The sequence below is a fragment of the Gobio gobio genome, assembly GCF_949357685.1.
Source record: "Gobio gobio genome assembly, chromosome: 12".
Taxonomy (NCBI): domain Eukaryota; kingdom Metazoa; phylum Chordata; class Actinopteri; order Cypriniformes; family Gobionidae; genus Gobio; species Gobio gobio.
In genome coordinates, this window is record NC_137105.1 from 20,402,129 (window position 1) to 20,423,290 (window position 21,162).

Sequence of the window (21,162 nt, forward strand, 5' to 3'; positions counted from 1 at the left end):
AGCGCGGTTCAAAAAGTCTTGCAGACTAACTTCACTGTCAATTCTACGGCACTCTCACTGACATTAAAACTGTTGCACAACTTAATTTTTTTTTTAAACAGAACTACATTTTCTATCCTTTCATTTCTGTTCTTCCATATTTTGTTTTGTAATGGTATTAAAAAAACAGGAAGAGTCAACAGTCAGACGGTACTTATTTATTATGTCAACTAAATCCATAAATACATAAAGTAAAAAATAAGGAACTGACAGTTAGATGTCAAGCAACATCTTCCATGTAGTCTGCCCCCAAACTTATCTGCGAGACGCTTACATCCTGAGTGGTTTCATCGAGCTACAAGAAAAAGAGTAAAAAAATTATGAGAATAAGATGCTAAATCACAGTCATGGTTACACTGCTACTGTTATACTGTCAATGCTTAATTCACTTCCTCTGATTGCCTCATTGGGCCTCTAACCACCCATCTTTTCCATTTACAAAACATCCCACTCTCACTTCTTGCCTTTTACACAATGCACACTTATCCACTATGTTAACTTCACATAGGATTGTGAAGTGGGACCATAATTAACTGACATTCTTACGAGCTTATGGAATAGTTTACCTCAAAAACGATCAAGATCCTTAGTCAATCATTTTGAAACGAGGTTTTAAGACGCAATGTCAACACAAATATGAGAATGGAGACAACGATACCTTATCACTGATGTCAGGCCCCTCTATCGAGACCTCAATCTCCTCATCGATGCTCACTTCACTCTTAGTGTTTTCAGAACGATGACTGAAGAGAAACGAGAGAGATCAGAACACTTCATTAGATTCAGACGGAGCATGACATGGGACCAGTGAAACGCATAATGGGCACAGCCTTTACCTGTTGAAGTCATCGTCATAGTCAAGATCTTCATCTGCAACGCATTTTTATGAAAAAGAGAAATGAGACGTCACATTTAGAAGGGTTGTTTGATTTGATGTTCAAGTCATTGAAAAAAAAAAAAAAAAAACTAGCACTGGGCAATCGATTAAATCACGATTAATCACATCCAAAATAAAAGTTTGTGTTTACATAATATGTGTGTACTGAGTGTATAATTATTATGTATATATATATATATATTTAAGAAATATTTGCATGTATATACTGTGTATATATATTTATATAATTTATCTTATATATAAATTACATTTTTTTTAAATATATACATGCATGTGTGTGTATTTATATATACATAATAATTATACAGTACACACACACACACACACACACACACACATACATATTATGTAAACACAAACTTTTATTTTAGATGTGATTAATTGATTGTCCAGCATAAAAAAAAAAAAAAGAAAATGCCCGAGGAGTTCCTACCCAGCAAAGGGGATCCGGTTTTCTCATTTGGTGTGGGAAAATCTTTGACACCCTTATCTTTAGAACTAGACGTACCTAAGACAACAATCAAGGAGACAAGATATTACTATCAAAATAAGTTCAGTGCACTTTATGCACATTTTGGGAAAACTTAGGTGGGGTAAATTCTGTGTAAAGATTCTGCATAAATGGCATGCTAAAATACATCAGCTCCACCCACAAATAGAAAGAGTGGGTTTAAGCTTTCACTTTGTGTAATGGAAATGGTTCAGACTGAGCATTTCTGTGCAAATACTTTCATTAATTTGGTTAATGACTGGATGCTATTTATTTATTTTTCATCCTTTCATTTCATGTTGTTTTTTCAGCTCCTAAGACTCAGGAAAAAAGTTTTTTGAATTTAGTATGTTTTTTTAAATGTTATTTCAGTGTTTAGAGCATAAGAAAACATTTTGAAAAATTATATTTTATTCATATATTATGCCATGTCTTCGTAAGTGGACACCAGGACTAAAAAAATAAGACGACATGAAATGACATGTATAGGTAAAAATATGTATAGGATTTTTTTTTCATTCACCAAATCAATTTTTAGGTTTCAAGATTTTTTTAACCAAACTTTGTTTAAAGATAATTTTCAACTATGTTATGAAAGATATACATGTGTAGTCCCATTCAATGCAATGTATCTATACACCGTCTCTAATTTGCAGATTAATGAGTTCTTGGAGCAACATGAAATGAAAAAAGAAGTGTAATAATGGGAGTAATAGTTGGCAACATTTTCAGAATAATATCTAATAATTTATAGGAATATTGATATGTAATTTCTTTCCCTATTCTAAAATGCCTGATAAACATGTCACAAGGTGTCACCTGGTGTCCTCTATATTGTGGAATTGTATGAAGTCAATGCCCTGTTTTGTAACAGAAAGTCATATTTTGATTAGAAACCCCATACCATTTTCCTGAGATGTTGATTTATAACGAACAATTTGAAAATTTGTCATTTAAATAAATACAAAATATTATCATATTCCCATAAGACTGCTAAATGTGATCATTCAGTCATTTTTAAAGACCAAGGAGTAGTTGTTGTCTTAGTGAAGCCACACACAATTTATTTTATAAAAACAAATGGTACCTCTGAAAAGCCCTGAATGTGCTCTTTACAGGACATCCAGACTTAATGTATGAAGTCAGAGAAATCCACTAAAATATAATGTCCTGTTATGTGGACAGTGGCACCCAGGAGGTTAAGATATAATAAAGCACATTCAGACTTTTCCCCCTTCTCTGAAGCCATAGTTTTTATATGCATGGTGGTGCATGTAAAATTTCCCATCGATCCAGAATCATCTAAGAAAGAATAATTGTGATTGATTTCACAACCGGGTTGCTACCATTCTTGTCAGATGAATGATCTTTTTGGCTGCTCTCAGCAGAGATGGATCCTCCCGTGCTCTTTAGCTGCGCGTCTGTGGTGAATGCTTTTCCTAAACTGCTGCCCGAGCCTTCTCTCCTGGAAAACAGACGGGAGGAGACTCTCAGCGAGACTGCATGCACTTTGTAAAGCGAGCCGACAGCCATATAATGTGAAGTGGACTAAGAGGGACATTATATGGCAGGAGACTGAGAGGAATAAGCCCGGCTCACCTGGGTTCAGAGTCAGGTCTGGGCCTGTTATCACAGTCAGAGAGCATATCCTCTCCATCTCCCTCTTTATCACTGCCTATAGCAGACAGGCTGAGGCCAGACAGAGCAACATTGTATGTTCATACACACATACACATGACACACAGAAGAACATGGTCAGAGACATTGAGAGCGAGAGAGAGAGAAATACATAAATAACATGCAGAGCAAATGCAAAGGAAAGAAATGAAAAAGGATAAAAGGTAAAGGCTTGAAAACACACAATTATAACTATAGTCACTGCAGTACTCCTATTCTTTTGGTACCAGTTATTGGAGTTTCTTTTTGACAGTATGGCGTTATGGTATGAACTCAGTGACAATAGCTACGTTCACACATGCAGTGCTTGGGAATGACAACCATATTTACTGGTGAGGCGTGACTCTCAAATTGTCGTGTTCATACCAGGAGCGCCGCTAGATCTGGGCAGGGTAATTTATAGACAAGCACAATTCAAAATTATTTGGCACTCTCAACCTGGCATAAGTGTTGTAAACAACATTATGTACAAACAAGCAAAATGTCATTGATATTTGTATGATTCTTAATATAATCATAATTGTAAGATTTTTAAAATGATTCTTAGTTGATCTTTTATTAAAGGTTTTAGAAAACCTTAGCATTAATAGTCAAAAAAAATTACACTACTATGCAAAAGTCTTGGGCACATTAGTATTTTCACTGCAAAAAAATGTTTTTAAGCCAGCTATTTATATATTTTGCTGTAGTGTCAGTAGGAAATATAAGTTTACATTTCCAAACATGCATTTTGCCATTAATTGTAATACTCCAGCAAGGTTTTTGTATGCACAAGCCTGGAGGAGCCTGACAACAGCTGGTATGCTCCACACGGAGATCTGATCTAAGCACCATCGAGTCCATCTGGGATTGCATGAAGAAAAAGAGAAAAAAATCAAATAAAAAATAATCGAACTAAATCCTTAGACTAAATCCAGAAAAACTGTGGCAACATCTCCAAGATGCTTGATGAAAGCTACCTGGAAAACAGTACTGTGAAAAGTTTTAGGCACTTGTGTAAAAATGCTGTCAAGTGAGGATACTTTCAAAAATACTGTCATAAATAGATTTTATTTATCAATTAACTTTTAACTATTAACTAAATCAAATTAATATTTGGTGGGTGTGACCACCCTTTGCATTTAAAACAGCTTTTGTCTTGTGCATAGTTTTCTACAAGCATCGTACGTTTCTTCAAGCATCTTGGAAACGTTGCCACAGTTCTTCTGAATTTTTTTCTTCATGTAATCCCAGATGGACTCAATGATGGTGTGATCAGATCTCCATGTGGAGCATAGCGGCTGTTGTCAGACAAAAATCCCATTGGATTGATCACAAGCTAAGCTTATGTTTTGGTCTATTTTGTTCAATTCAGCCAAATTGAACCTGTCCGGGGGGAGGGGGAATAGCATCTGAATCATTATTTTTCTTTTTCATTCTTTATATAGTGTGTTTAAGTACCCAATGGGTTTCCACAAATTGTTATTTGTGTATAGGTTTAATGTATCATTATAATTTTGGTAACACTTTACAATAAGGTTCATTAGTTAACATGAACTAATAATTAACTGCACTTATAAAGCATTTATTTATCTATCTTTGTTAATGTTAATTTCAACATTTACTAATACCTTATTAAAATCTTGTTAACATTAGTTAATGCACGTGAACTAACATGAAAAAACCACGAACAGCTGTATTTTTATTAACTAACGTATGTTTATAAATCCATTTACATTCACGCAGAATCACACGGTGTACACATACAGGCGGAATCACATGGCGTACACATACACGCGGAATCACATGGCGTACACATACACGCGGAATCACATGGCGTACACATACACGCGGAATCACATGGCGTACACATACACGCGGAATCACATGGCGTACACATACACGTGGAATCACATGGCGTACAAATACACGCGGAATCACACGGAGTACACATACACGCGGAATCACATGGCGTACACATACACGCGGAATCACATGGCGTACACATACACGCGGAATCACATGGCGTACACATACACGCGGAATCACATGGCGTAGACATACACGCGGAGATGATGGTTCGTTTCGGTGTACACATACACACGGAATCACACGGCGTAGACATACACGCGGATAGCTCAAAATGCGTACAGATAGCACACCATTTGGCTTTATAAAGTCGCGTGTATGTTTATGCAAAGTCATGATGTCATGTTGTGTATTGTATGTTTGGTCCCTGCTTGTTCACTTGGTAAAGGCCCAAGGGAGAGCAAGCCCTTTGTACAGTTTTTGTTTGTATTCCAGTATTGGACCCATAGACCGTAAAAAAAATATGGTCGACAGGTCTTCCACTGAAGAAAAGTGAAGCCGCCGCCGCCAACGTCCGAATATGGCGCTAACATCTTTGCTGACAGATTTTGCTGAAAGCTGACAGATTTGGGACTGAGTCTGTGCAGTAGTGACCTTGGGACCGGAGTCTGCGAAGTGGAGATAAGGAAGTAGAGCCGCGATATCAAAAGCCCGCCCACACTCTCGCAGATGCAGAACAATGCATTATGTTGGTGTGAAATAAACATTTATGGAAATGTAGAAATTAAAGCTAAAGTCTCCAATCTCCTTAGTGCCTCAGTGACTATTCACTCAGAGAAGTTGTCAATCTCAGCTGTCAATCATGACGTTCTTCTGAGAAACCACCGTGATAAAAAAGGCCTAAAATGACAGAAGCTATCTTTGGGAAAAAATATTTGAAGTGTAATTTGATTGTTTAGTTAGTCTCGCGTCCATTAGAATACATGGATGGGCGGGGTTTATGAGCTATACTGAAACCTGGGGGCGATAGAGAGGTTTTGGCTTCAGTTTTCAACACGAGTATGGCAGGCTTGATTTGACTTTTCTCCTCATTTTCATGGTAATAACCCACCTTTTTGGGATGCACCAAAGTGTTTGTTTGAAATTTTTCCCTCAGACCACTGCGCCATCTTTTACAGGATTATTAGTACAATTAAATGGCAAAACAATGTTTTCAAATGTAAACTGAGATTTCCTACTGACACACTACAGCAAAAGATATAAATAACTGGCTTGAAACCCTTTTTTGGGGGTGAAAATACTAACGTGCCTAAGACTTTTGCACAGTACTGTATAGGGATGTATACCCCTGGATCAGATGACATTTTTTACAGAAGTGGATCGAATATCTGTATAAACTTGTGATAGCCGCAAACAGCCCTTGAACGTGATGAAGGTAAATATCAAAGATGGCAACGTTCATAACATTGGAAAGTCTTATCACAGTTATTATTTAATAAACAAGAATATTTAATCATTCAAGCTCTAAAATGAATTTGTCAGTATTTTGTTTCAGTTATTGAATGCGATTGTAACTTGTTTATAACCAAACTGTATTTCACTCTCTAAAACTGAACTAACTAGCTGCTTGATGAACATGAACATCCCCAAAGGGGGTAGACAGCCTGATTTTGCACCCATGGGTTAAGATGGATGCAGTGGGCTTGAATGGCAGTGTGATCACTCCATGCACACTCACTCATTGAGGCTAGTGCCCCTCCTGATTTGGGATAAGGATCGCCCTGACAGGCTTACTTCCCTCTGCCAGTGCTGACTTCTCACGAGGGGGAAAACACAGACAGAGCACAGACACGGTTACAGAAAGAGGGCTAGAGAAATAGAGCAGCAGGAACAAAAAGCAAAAGAGGGACAAGGTGCAACATACAACAAAGCTCCAAGATCTACCCGTTATGTGCCATAGTCAAAATCATAGTAAAAATGCAAATACTCTCAGAAAACAGGAAGTACTTACTCTTTTTGACTATAGCTTTTTTCAGAATGCCTCTGTCCTGAATAAGGCTTATCTGCCGAAGATAAACCACTGTTTTCACGTGCAGCATTAAGAGTAAAAAGGAGAAGATACAGGTCAGAAAAACAAAAGCGCTTCTCTGTATCTTATCTATGAGAAGTTCTGTGAGGTCTTTGTTTATAACTGTAACTCATGGGTGGGGGCCGATGATATTTAAATAGTAAAAAATGAACTACCGTTATGTGCTTCAAAAGCAAAAATAACCCAGATGAAGGTTTCTGAAATTACAATCAAAGGTGTCAGTGGTTTAGATCATTTCGTTTTTATTTGTTTTTTCAGTCTCAGTAAAACATGTGGGCACTGAAACAACCCTTGTTCAAAGCTCTGAATGGAAATCTGCTCCCACAACGAGACTCAAACCAGGACTATGATAAATGCGATCACACTGACAGCAATTAAAGGGCTGGAGGATGATGTACTGTTGGTTGCTAGTAGGCATTTCTACTTGCCAGCAGTATTATAATGCATTATACTGTGTAAAAACATCTACACTAGATGTGGCGCGACAGTAAACAGATGCCCCATTCTATTTCTGACGTACTTCAAGCGCGAATGCTACTTCTGAACAAATGTTTTTGCAACGGTCGCTTGGTCTCGTCCAGCTTAGACAGCCTCAAGCTGTTGTGGCCCGACGCAACAACTGTCGCATCCGGTGTAGACACCATGTTAGACAGCATACAGGCCTTGTGTTTCCAACATATGGGGGATTAGGAGTGCAATCAATTTTCAATTTATTAATTTGATGTAAATCATTTTTCAAATTCATAATTTTTTTAAAATATAGATTTAAAACAGTTTATTTAATTCATTTTATTTAAAAATATGAGTTATATGTAACAATGCAAAATAAATGGATAAATTATTTTAAATGCAACATTTTAAATTCATTTTTATATATAGTATTTACAAACTGCTCTTCTTTATCTTTTTTTCCAAATGCTTTTCTGTCTGCCATTTGAACAAAATAACATGTCATTGGACAATTTACACTTGGGATATATTTATTACTTTTAAATAATTTTAACCATGTCAACTGTCATCATATTTGTCAATTTATGATGCACCGAAATGAAAATTCTGGGCCGAAACCGAAAATTTAGGATGCACTTGGCCAAAAACGGCTTCTTTTAAAGGTCCCATGGCATGGCATTTTTCTATTATTTTATAATGTTTCCTGAGGTGTACTTATATTGTTAGTATGATTTTTACATCATAAAATATCATAATTTAGAAATAAAAGGCATTTTTTCAATACTGATGTTTCCCCTGTGGCTGAATGCCCTGTTTCAAGAGGCATGTCTGCTGTGAGACTTCAGTAAAAGCTCACTGTAGTGATTGGCTGACATCTTTGCATTTGAAATGAGCGGAGGGGGCGTGGTTTAACGAGGTCTACCAGGCACGAGCCTGCTGCCAGAGAGACGGATGGACCTGAGTTCACTTCTCATCAGTTCTCAGCACGTCTCAGTTCAGTGAACTGTTGTAGTTACAGCATATACTTCAGGTTATTAGTCTATTTCTAGACGGAGGGGCTGTCACTCATGTCAGAAAGTTAGTAACTTTAGTAAATTATGATTCAGCGCTGACTGGAGATGTGAACCGTTTAGAACGATTTAGTCCGATTTGGTGAACTGATTCGGTTCACTAAAAAGAACCAGTTCAAAAGAATGTTTCGTTCGCGAACCGGACATCACTAATGTACCAGAGACGGAGCAATTGCTAACAAAGTTATTTATAGTAACTAATGAGTTATGAGAGCGCTGTCAGCGCGAGTTTATTTTGTTTGTATCTGAGAGCTCTGAATAAACACGAGTCCCAGTCACACCGAGTCCGTCTTCATCCTTATTACCAACTTTGTAACACATGTAATGAACCATTACAGCAGTCGAGATGAACGAGTTACGAGTAAGTGTTGATTATAGCATTATTTTTAGATATGTTCCTATCATATGGTGAGGTCAGTGACGCGCATTGAGTACACAGCGCAAACAAAGACACAACAGCAGTAATCGAATGTAATCCAGTTTATTGTGGGGCTAGGCTGGCTAGCCCTGATATGCTCACGCTTACCCCCTTTCTGCTTAATCTCGCCCCGCGTTTGGTGCCTCCGCTGTGGGCCAGATGCAGTACTGGGCGTCGGTGATGTTGAAGGCCGACCGGCCAGTGCTGCCCGAGCTTCGGCGTGCGTGAGGTTTATCTCTAAAGATGTTACTCTGCTGATGTTGAGCAGAAACGACTGTATGCACATTTTAGAACTGATAGACGCGACGAGGACGTACAAAAACACTGACTCACAAGATAGAAAACACGAAAACACCGTTCTGTCGGGAGAGAGAGAAGCCGCAGCGTGTGCACGAATAATAAATAATTAGCTACACATAAGAAATCACTGATCACAGATCAGAAGGAACTGAAAAAAGACTTTGGTTTTCATTTGTACATCCAAACACTGAGAAACTGCAGGCATTCAATCGTTCACAAGCCATGATCTCTTGAGGACAAATATAGCGCTTGCATGGGCGTGCCAAATTCTCTGGGCGGAGGAAAGGGATGTAACCGTTCCTGTTATGACGTCATAACAGGAAAATTCAAGATCAGCTCGTCTGAGCTGTCATTTTCTCAAAGGCAGAGAAAGACAGCCAGAACTCGGTTTACACCCATCAAAATTTCTAGCCACTTGGGGACAATATTCAGGCAAGGGGAACTCATATTAATGTTGAAAAACCTCATAAAATGAAAATTTCATGCCATGGGACCTTTAAAAAAGTATTCTAAAATATTATAATATATATATTAGGGCTGTCAAAAGATTTATCGCGATTAATCACATCCAAAATAAAAGTTTGTGTTTACATAATATATTTGTGTGTACTCTGTATAATTATTATGTATATATAAATACAAACACATTCATGTATATATTTAAGAAATATTTGCATGTATATACTGTATATACATTTATATAATATATAAATATAAATATTTTATATATAAATATAATACATTTTTCTTAAATATATATACATGCTTGTGTGTGTTTTTATATATAAATAATAATTATACACAGTACACACACATATATTATGTAAACACAAACTTTTATTTTGGATGAGATTAATCGCGATTAATCTTTTGACAGCCCTAATATATATATATGCAGTGTTGGGGAAAGTTACTTTGAAAAGTAATGCATTACAATATTGCGTTACTCCCTTAAAAAGTAACTAATTGAGTTACTTAGCTACTTTTTAAGAAAAGTAATGCATTACGTTACTTTTGCGTTACTTTTTCTCACCTGGGCAGGGCTTGTTTTTTTGTTTTGTTTTTTAATAGCAAAAAAAGTTATATTTTTGTGAAAATGTAAAGACCTCTTCATACCAAAATTGAAATAATAAGCCTCAGGCTGAGGTAAAGATGTGCTGCCATTCTGGATAATGGAAGAGTAGAACGCAGGAGCGAAAAAGTTTTACCAATAAAAACAAAAAATCTAGTAATATTTGCTCATGGTTTAACTGAATCATCGAAGGTAAGTAGCAAGACATTGGTCAATAAAGGTAGATTAAATGTATAAAAATATTTGTTATATTTAACATTTATATATTTGAGGTTTGCATAGTATTCTGATTTTGCATTTGACTGATTTTATTCATTTTAAGGAGTACTGAATCTTTATTGTGCAAGTGAGATGAATAAATGCTCACATTTAGTCTAGAACTACAATAACACATTTACACACAACGCTTCTACACTTACTCTCAATTTTTCTCAACATGGGGGCAGGAGAGCTGTCAGTCAAATAAATGTGAAAATTTAACTTGAGTTACTTTTTTCAAAAAGTAACTCAGATATTTTGTTGTAAATTTGAAAAGTAATGCATTACTTTACTAGTTACTTGAAAAAGTAATATTATTACGTAACTCAAGTTACTTGTAATGCGTTTCCCCCAACACTGTATAGATGTATATATATTGCTTGAATTTAATGGATCTGAAATGAAAAGAAGACAAATCACAAACCAATAAAATAATCAAACTTTTATTAAGTTAAAATAGTTTTTTAACAGTTGTGCAAAAAAAGATCCACAATTATCTGAATAACTGCACAGAAAATCACAGAATGGTTCTCATTAAGAACATGAGATGCTGCACTGAATAGTCTGTCTGTGCACTGTTTGTGCTGGTGCTTGGGGCAGATAAATAACCTGCGTTCAATCCGCGTAAGCAATGGAAAGCGGCCTTCGTTCGCGCGCCAGTAGTCAAGGGGATTGTCGCTTCTGTCAATGGGTAGTTCAGCTGGATACGTCTCTATTTGTTCTCATACCGCTGACATTCTTAATCTTTGATAGGCAGACGCGTCGGGTGATAACAGCTCGACCGTGAGTTAAAACTTGATAGCACAAAGGCGAGCGCGTCGAGTATAAACGTTTGGGGAGGAGCGCGCGCAGTCAGCGGAGGCTCGCGCTGTGGAGCCAGGCGAAAGTATAAACAAGCGCTTGCGCACGGATGGGAGGGGCAGGTGACATTCATTTTCGGTTTACGTTTTCGGCTGTTTTTTTTTATTTCGGCCCAAAACCGATAATGCCATTTTCGGCGGCCGAAATTTCGGTGCACCCCTTATTTATATATTCATTTACTTTTTCATTTCTAAATTAAAATTATGATTTATTCCTTCCTTTTCTTTTAAGTTGCACACCTAGTCCTAAATACCAACAGTCCGCCACCTCTAATTCACAAATTTCATTTAAAATGAGTGACTTCTTGATACTTTGCCAGTGTGAACAGATGATTTCTCCTAGTGAAGGGATCCTTACCAGCCATAGGTCTTCTGAGGTTTAGGAAGAGGATCATCAAAGAATGAGTCTCCTTCCTCATCATCATCCTCCAGTCCAAATTCCAGTCCTCTCCTCAGTGAGGTGGGAAGGTTTTTCCCATCACCTAATCCCTCCTCTGACCCTTCGTTCTTCTGAGAACCTAGTGTTTCACCAGGTCTTCTTTCTCCAGCCTACGGCAAAGTCACAATATAATCAGCAAACTTTAATAACAACAAAAGGATACAAACTACAGATTTCATCTGATCAACATGAACAATGAGCAGGTACTGGTAAGATTCAGTTTAAAGCCAACAGTATGTGTACGAGTGGTGTATTATGAGGGAAAAAAATAAAATAAAATAACAACAAGTCCCCATTCACCCACGTAGTTTTAAAACATGACATTCTCAAGTAAAATTGTCTGGAACTTCCTGTTAATAGAAGATTAAAAGATAAGAACATTTGACTTAAGTTACAAGAACAGTAGGTTGTCAAAATGCCCATTCTGAAACAAGCCCACATTAATGTCAACCTTCAACATATGCTGAGAAAAATGTTGCGTCATTCAACCCACCCACAAATTGATCTATTACCTTGTATAGGACAACTTTCAAAAGAAAGTTTTTACTTGAGATGAAATGTTTCAGAATTAGTGCACATATCCAAAAGTAAGTGGTTAGACGACATGCTGAGAATCTGGTAAACTGTTCTATAAAGCCATTGTTTAAAGGTGTTAGTACGTGGGTGCCTAGCGGAAGCCTGGTCAGTACCTTTGCCCTAAAAGCTTTTTTGCAAAAGATTGATCTCATTTTTATTGTTAATTAGCTCAAATCTGCTCTGCAATAGCCAGTCTACTATATCAAATGCTATGGTTGGTCAAGTGCTAAGATGGTTCCAATTCAACCATGGGCTATTTTTAGCACCATTACACATTAGAAGCACTTTTTGCATCTCCATCTTGACTACTAAGCAGTAATTGTGTCTTGGGACATGAACTTTCACTTGCACATCTGATAACAGTAATCGGAAGAAGCACAAATCTTAGTTTTGTCATGACAGTTACTTCTACCTAGTAAAAGCCAAATGTGTGCAGACACCACCCATTTATGAATCATTTATGTGACCTAAAGGAAGCCACATGGTTGAGCTGATCAAAAGCTCCTGTATCAGAGCTGACGCGCGTGTGCTTTACCTTTGGGTCAGCCTTTCCTTCCTGCGCTGAACTGTGTTTAACAAATCCTTTATACCTGGGTATCTGAGCACCAGAATACAGCCATCAGCTTCCCTTATACAACAATGACATGCTAGCCTCACTAAATCATACACTGATTTGGATGGAGACGAGTGAAAAAAAAAAAAAAAAAGGATGACATGTTGCAGGAATACAAATACACAGAAAAATGAACATGCACAGAAGACTGCATGCAACAAAAAAAATTAAGGCGAAAGTTGATACGACACATTAACTAATATCTATTCACAAGAACTTTCACACACACGAAATTTGGGAAGGTGTAATGAATTTATGAGATTTAATGGACTTCTGTGCATTTGTTTTCGTGTTGTTCGTTCATTTAGGGCCATAATAAAAAATCCAAACTATTTTTTATGTTTTTGAAACATAAAAATATCCTTTAAAGCCCTTCACTGTCCAATACTTCAGAGGTTATTTTATCGCTTAACGCTGAAAAGGCATTTGACTGGGTGAGTTGGAATGTTCTCTTCTTTACTCTTAAGAAGTTTGGTTTTGGATCAAATTTTATCTCTTGGACTACATTTTTATATTCAGCCCCTTTGGCTGTGGTATGTACTAATATTAACATATGCCTTTTTTTCTAATTAAGGTGCGGTACAAGGCAAGGCAGGTGTTCCTTTTTTGTTCTATTCCCTTTGATCCTTAAAGTTGATATTCAATGGATATTTTTATTCTTTAAATAAAAAATAAAAAAACCTTGACAAAAAAACCCTGCAAAAAAAAACTAATATTTTGAAATATTATTACAATTTAAATTGGTTTTCTATTTTAATATACTTAAAATATAATTTTTTTCTGTGATGCAAAGCTGAATTTTCATCAGTTATTACAGTCTTCAGTGTCACATGATCCTTCACAAATCATTCTAATATGCTGAGTTGGGCTGCTTAATATTTTTTTGGAACCCGTGCTTTTTTCAGGATTCATTGATGAACAAAAAGAACAGCATTTATTCAAAATAGATATATTTACTAAAAAAAAAAAAAAAATTTAACACTTCCTTTCTGAATAAAATTATTAATTTCTTTTTTTTTAAAAAGACAAAGAACTACTGAACAAAAACTTTTGAACGATAGTGTATATTGTTACAAAAGATTTCCATTTTAAATAAATGCTCTTTCTCAACTTTTTATTCATCAAATAATCCTGAAAAAACTATCACAGATTTAAAAAAAATATTAAGCAGCACAACGGTTTCCAACATTGATAATAAATCAGCATATTAGAATGATTTCTGAAGGATCATGTGACATTGAAGAATGGAGTAATGGCTGATGAAATTTAGCTCTGCATCACATAAATAAATTTATATTTTAAAGTATATTAAAATAGAAAATCACTACTTTAAATTGTAATAATATTTCACGATATTACAGTTTTTTCTGTATGCAGGCATGATGAGCATAAGAGACTTCTTTCAAGAACACTAAAAATAGTAATGTTTCCAAATTTTGATTATGGCCCAAAATGAATACAAAAATCTAGTTAGGACATATATGTGTATAGATCTTAAATTAAAACTATCATCTTGTTGTGTGACACTACATTCTGTGCAGGTCAAAGGCGCTTACCTATGTTGTGGTAAAACCCCTTTCCCCTTTGTGAGTCAAAATACAATGACTGCATAAAATTACTATTGTACATCAATATCACCCACCATCTAGATGAATGGCAAGATATGCTGATGAATCACACACAGGAAACACTGCTACCCATCAATACACATGCATTTATTCATAAAACAAATTATGTTCTAGGGTTAAACTTAATGGGATGGATGAATTGAAAATTATAATGAGATGAAAATTGTGTGTGCTATAAACAAAAATGTTTGATAACATATTGCAGGATTTGCAAGTAAACAGGTGGGTGAAAGACAGAATATTAGACGTGACAAAAAAAGCAACTCATATTTGATATACAACAAAAATCAGATTATAATCTAGTCGGAAGGTGAAAGGAAAGTGTGTGAGAAAAAGATAAGCAGAAACAGAAAAACAAAACACAAAGACAGGAAGTCATTTTACCTTGCTGGTGGAAGATGAAATGATTCTATCTTCAGCAGTTTTACTTGAGGAGTGAAGAGCATCACTATTGTCACTGGTAACCTATAAAAGGATATTACTGACCTCATTATATTGGTATTCAACAGACAATCACACACAAAAAAAATGCTAAAACAAAGCAGAATGCGTTTAAGGTTGCCTACCACACTTCGACACTGTATGAAGAAGCATTTGTACATTCCCAGGAAGTCCTGAAAGTCTATAGCTATGTAAAGTTATAGAAAACAGAAAGAGGAGGAAGACAAAATTCCATTAGCAACTATTACAATGAATGACAAGATTGACACAAGAAATGGACAACTAAACAAGATCACAAATACTTACTATTGCTTGTGTCCTTGCCTTTGGCTCGGAGTTCCTCAGTGACGTAACAGTCCAGCATGTTTCTTTTTATTTGCAGATACAAAAAGAATCAAATTAGTGAAATGTGGCAATTTACAGCAACAGAAATGCACTAGGTTAAAACTACAGCGCAATAAGTACTATCAATTGATCTTTTATAATGATCTTAAAGGGATAGTTCACCCAAAAATGAAAATTCTGTCATCTTTTACTCACCCTCAAGTGAGTCCCAAACCTGTATGAATCTCTTTCTTCTGCTGAACACAAAGGACGATATTTGGAAGAATGTTTGTAACCAAGCAGATCTCGGCAGTCATTGACTACCATAGTGTTTTCCCCCACTATGGTAGTCAATGGCTGCCGAGGTCTGCTTGGTTACAAACATTCTTCCAAATATCTTCCTTTGTGTTTTAGTCACTTGAACGTGACTAAATGATGACAGAATGTTCATTTTTGGGAGAACTATCCATTTAACATTAAGAGACCTTTATTCGGATTTGTACGCAGAAAAGTCATGAAAAAGGCCACGACCACAACGACACAAATCTTAACCAGACATCATTACAGATGAGCAAACCAACTATGTGGGAAGATGTCAATACTTTCAGACGTTACATAAATGAGGGTTTCAGTACCAGTAAGTTCAGATATTTCCTAGAGTTCATGGCATTCAGAGTCCACAATGCTGAAACAAACCTGCTGAACTGGGGGAAAAGATCCATGAAAATGCCAATAACGGCATCTCTGTTGATCTCCCCACTTCTGTTCTGTGAAATCGAATCAAAAGATTAAAAACCTCGCTAATGTTTTCAAATTTATTTAATATGTTGGTGATTATTTACCAAATTATCATTATATAATATAGTTATATGATTTATTATTCCCAAATTAATAATGAAATAACTAAAAAAGTAATGAATACTTATTTTAAAAATATTCATAATTTATTATATGGTACATTTAATTCATTATAAAGTAATAAATAAAAAAAGTTACCTTGTCATGACTGTCAAATTTCTTGCGGGCATCAGCAATTTGACGTGGCAACAATTCCTAAACACCATCCAAAAATATTAATACAATCATTGCAGATTACTCAAAACAAATCTATTAAACATTATTTAAAATGTAGATTTTAATATATAAAATCGATATACAATTGTATATTTTATTTTTATATACATTTTTCATATAAATCACATGTTTGGGGTAATCACATTGATAGAGCACCTAAAAACAAGACATGATAGCACAATGTATAACCATGAAACAATAGCATATGAAGTCTCATCTGACATGCCAGAAGTCATGCAGCGCTAGTGGCGTGATTAAACAAACGCACGTAAAGTGCCCGCAAAACAATACAAAAACTCTAGAAGTAGGACAAGCTTGTTTTGCAAAAGTATCTTAACAGGAAAACCTTTTTTTGCAGCACCACCTAAAGATGTTCATTTACATCATGCTTCCCTTGTGTGACCTGAATAAATTGCCTGGGGTTTGTGATGTGGGGGTAAACCGGTGATATGAATCAACCCAAGATGTGCTCTCCAACCACAAGTGAAATAAGTGGGTTAGCACTATTACTAGTCAGTGACTGGATCTGCTCTTGAGAGCGCATCAACCCTACCTGTGCTTACTGTACGTGTGGGTGCAAAAACAGGTTACAAAGAGATTAGACAGATAACAAATGGACTGGGACTGAGCCAGATAGCGGTGGTAAAGTACCTTGGGAAAAGTTCTCTCAGTCACCCGCTCTCCCTGCGAAAGTAAGACAGGAGAGAAAGAGAGAGAGTCACACAATCTGAAAGGCACGGATTGATCAGAAATGCAGAGCATCAAAGATCACCTCGGTGAAAATGGAGGTCTTGTCCTTATGCCGGCTCCTCTTCACCAGCTCTAGCAAGAGAGGGGTGTTTTTATTCACCTCTGATTCAGAGATGCCAAGCTCTTTAACCAGAGTTTCGCGACTGTCCAGCCCATTCAGCTGAACAACACATAATAGGGTGCGTTAGTTCAGATGAAAGATGTGAGGTCACAGAAGATACATTAAATCACATTCAAATCAATCAATCTAAAAAAACACATGAGGATGAATTTCAGAATGACAACTTCGAACCTTACTGCATATATATGACAGTGTTGCATATTATATGAAACTTACGTACCGTGCTAATTTCAGGTTGAAACACAGCGAGAGTGAAGTCTAAATTGAAGACTTGCAGGAAGTCAGTGATAAGACCTGCCACCAAGCGCCCTGCAAGTAAGAGTAACAAAATGCATAATTTGCCAAAGCAAACATTTGGAAAAAATATTATTAAATTAAAAAAAACTCTAAATCTTGTAATGCCTTGCCCACAGTTTAGACAAGCATTACATTATTTATAGATTTTTCTGCCATGTTTTCTCATCATTTTTATAAACACATAGTTCATCACGGGCCTTTAAATTGGCTGGCGATAAAATACCATGAGATAAATTTGAGTAGAAAAGATAAGATACATTTCAATTGTTGGACACTGACTTTACAGTATGTACTGTAAAGAAGTCTCATCCGCTCACCAAATATTTATAATATTTTTGTAATATTATAAATGTATTTACTGTCACTTTTGATCACTTTGATGCATCCTTTCTGAATAAAAGTATTAATTTCTTTTCCCAAAAAAATCTTACTGACCCCAAACTTTTGAACGAGTATAATGTTACAAAAGCTTTCTATTTCTGATAAATGCTGGGTTTTTTTTAAACTTTCTATTCATCAAAGTATCCTGAAAAATTAAGTTTTCAACATTGATAATAATAATAATAATAATAAATGTTTTTTGAGCAGCAAATCATCATATTAGAATGATTTCTGAAGGACAATGTGAAAAAAATCAGCTTTGCCATTACAGGAATAAATGGCATTTTAAAATGTATCCAAATAGAAAATAGTTATTTTAAATGTAAAAAAATATTTCACAATATATTACTGTTTTTGCTGCATTTTGGACCAATTCTTTTAAAAACATTAAACATATATATATATTCTGCCCCGATTTGCAGTCTGGAGGAGTTGGCACAATTTCTAAAACCCTGTGCCAGACTCATAGCTTCATACTGTGATTCCAACCAGTTGGAGGATATCAAACATGTTTCATATAGTTTTTTATTTTATTTGTCATGCATCTCCTAGCAATGAGGTCCATATTTCTGTGTGAGTTGAGAAAAACATGATAGTCTTGTAGAGTGTGATCCGTCGTTTAGATCATAATACCCAATTTTTCGCTCTAACAATTTACAAAGTCGGCAAGTGTATGATGTAGAGCGTTTCTAATCCTGCTCTGATTCTGAAAGTCATGTAATGTATGTATTCCAACTTTAAGTCATCATCTCATCAAAGCAAGACAGATACAAATAATAACGAAAAGCCTTTTGTGGAATCCAAACTTACCATCCTTCGTGTTGAGGGACTTTTTCAGATTTTCATTCACAAGAGGGGTTTTATTCTATTCAAAAGAGTTGACATCTGAATGACACATTGAATCTTGCAGAGCACACGTGCAGACACATACAATGAATATAACAGTGTTTAATCCGCAAAATAAACTACTTATAATTACCTCAACTTTGTCCTGCTCCTCCAAGGCAAGGAAAACAGCAGCACGCAGCTCTGCCTGTATACCAGAGAGACCTAGCATCAGTCCATATGACCTTTATTCACACATATTTATAAAGGTACAGCATCAAACAGACTCAGAGGATCAGTACAGCTCAAACTGCAGAGATGTTACAGTAGCTGTAATCATTAAGAAACACTATTATGTACAAATACGGTATAAATACACAATTTAAAATGGTGGTTATATCTATAGCGGAGTAAATTAATTATTATATTACAGGTTAAACTAGATTATTAGTGTCCTCCCTCACAAGGCCCACATAAAGATAAATCATAAGACTTTTGAAGACTTATGGTTAGGTTAACATTAATACAGCCGAGAAAAACAATGACACTGTAGGTCTCATCTTTAGTGGTATGAGGACAATAAGACAAGGGCGCACTGTCATACCTCAATGTTGTCAAACCAGTGGCTGTTATCCATTTGTTCCCATAACAACTTTAGCATCCCTATGCTATGCTACTAACAAACATTGAGCTTAGAAAACGAAATATGTCCCGTATGAGACAGGGATTATTCCAGTCTCATCGAGACTTTAAACGGGGTTCGAAAATAGGCAGAAAAATACCTTGATTTTATTCAAAACACCGCTGTTTTCCAAGTTTTGGATCAATAGATCTCTGAGTTCCGTGTCCTCCTCCGTCGCAGACATCTTTAGTTTGCGTCATGTGACTTACTCAGGCTGGAAACCTGCGCACCTTGGCGGCTGTCGACGGTATTACAAATGGGTTCATTGACTCGACCGACGTGCTTGTGCTGCTAGTGCTATGTACAGGTATGTTCCAACAGCAAGGTGCTCAAGTATTGTCTGGTAAGGTAAGAGTCGGCAGTTAGTAGATATACATCATCAGCCGCCATTCAGATGAAAGAGAATCATAGCTCTTCAGATATTAGACCTCATTGGCTAGAGCTGGCCTTAGCTCATGCATATTAACAAGGTCATTCATTGTCAAGATGCTTGATTGACGTCCATACGCGGTTGTAAATCACCTCCAGGTTTTATTGGGCCTACCGACTGTTAGTTTTACAGAATTACTCGTGCCAAACGTGTTCAGTGACTTCCATTTTTTTTTCCATGACATAAAAGTCAGCAATTTCAAAAACATAGTATATACACCGATCAGGCATAACATTATGACCTCCTACTGACAGGTGAAGTGAACAACACTGATTATCTCTTTATCACGGCACCTGTTCGTTGGTTGGATATATTAGGCAGCAAGTGAACATTTTGTTAGAAGCAGGAATAATGGGCAAGCATAAGGATTTGAGCGAGTTTGACAAGGGCCAAATTGTAATGGCTAGACGACTGGGTCAGGGCATCTCCACAACTGCAGCTCTTGTGGGGTGTTCCCGGTCTGTAGTGGTCAGTATCTATCAAAAGTGGTCCAAGGAAGGAACAGTGGTGAACCAGCGACAGGGTCATGGGTGGCCAAGGCTCATTGATGCCAGTGGGGAGCGAAGGCTGGCCCGTATGGTCCGATCAAAAAGACAAGCAACTGTAGCTCAAATTGCTCAAGAATTTAATGCTGGTTCTGATAGAAAGGTGTCAGAATACACAGTGCATCACAGTTTGTTACGTATGGGGCTGCATAGCCGCAGTTAGGGTGCCCATGCTGACCCCTGTCCACTGCCAAAAGCACCAACAGTGGGCATGTGAGTATCAGAACTGGATCACGGAGCAATGGAAGAAGATGGGCTGGTCTGATAAATCACGTTTTCTTTTACATCATGTGGATGGCCATGTGCGTGTGCACCAGGATGCACTATGGGATGAAGGCAAGCCAGCGGAGGCAGTGTGATCCTTTGGTCAATGTTCTGCTGGGAAACCTTGGGTCCTGCCATCCATGTGGATGTTACTTTGACACGTACCACCTAAGCATTGTTGCAGACCATGCACACCCTTTCATGGAAACTTTTCCCTGGTGCCTGTGGCCTCTTTCAGCAGGATAATGTAACACCTTGCCAAAAGTAAAATAAAAATGAACCATAGCAAAAATGGTTCAAGATGGATTGAGGAGCACAACAGCAAGTTTGAGGTGTTGACTTGGCCTCCAAATTTTCCAGATC

At 36.7% G+C, this 21,162-nt stretch overlaps 1 protein-coding gene across 8 annotated transcripts; it reads right to left on the minus strand.

The window, feature by feature from the left end:
* Positions 1 to 182: 182 nt before the first annotated feature.
* cep43 (centrosomal protein 43) lies at positions 183 to 19,902 on the minus strand. Of its 8 annotated transcripts, none has more exons than XR_013817674.1 (21): positions 19,661 to 19,771; positions 19,033 to 19,086; positions 18,864 to 18,918; positions 17,596 to 17,684; positions 17,277 to 17,414; positions 17,156 to 17,188; positions 16,427 to 16,483; positions 16,127 to 16,197; positions 15,413 to 15,474; positions 15,232 to 15,293; positions 15,050 to 15,130; positions 12,960 to 13,022; positions 11,768 to 11,958; positions 6,904 to 6,972; positions 6,631 to 6,705; positions 3,027 to 3,947; positions 2,774 to 2,892; positions 1,371 to 1,445; positions 876 to 909; positions 698 to 782; positions 183 to 334 (listed from the first exon to the last, which is right to left on the minus strand). XR_013817674.1 is itself a non-coding variant. In XM_079831794.1 (21 exons), the coding sequence occupies exons 1-21, from the start codon at positions 19,742 to 19,744 to the stop codon at positions 260 to 262; spliced, it is 1,662 nt and encodes a 553-aa protein (XP_079687920.1). In that variant the 5' UTR covers positions 19,745 to 19,771; the 3' UTR covers positions 183 to 259. The 8 variants fall into 8 exon arrangements, 7 of the variants coding, with proteins under 7 accessions (XP_079687920.1, XP_079687922.1, XP_079687921.1 ...); XM_079831794.1 differs by having other exon boundaries at positions 3,027 to 3,116; XM_079831796.1 differs by lacking the exon at positions 12,960 to 13,022 and having other exon boundaries at positions 3,027 to 3,116; positions 19,661 to 19,902.
* Positions 19,903 to 21,162: the final 1,260 nt, after the last annotated feature.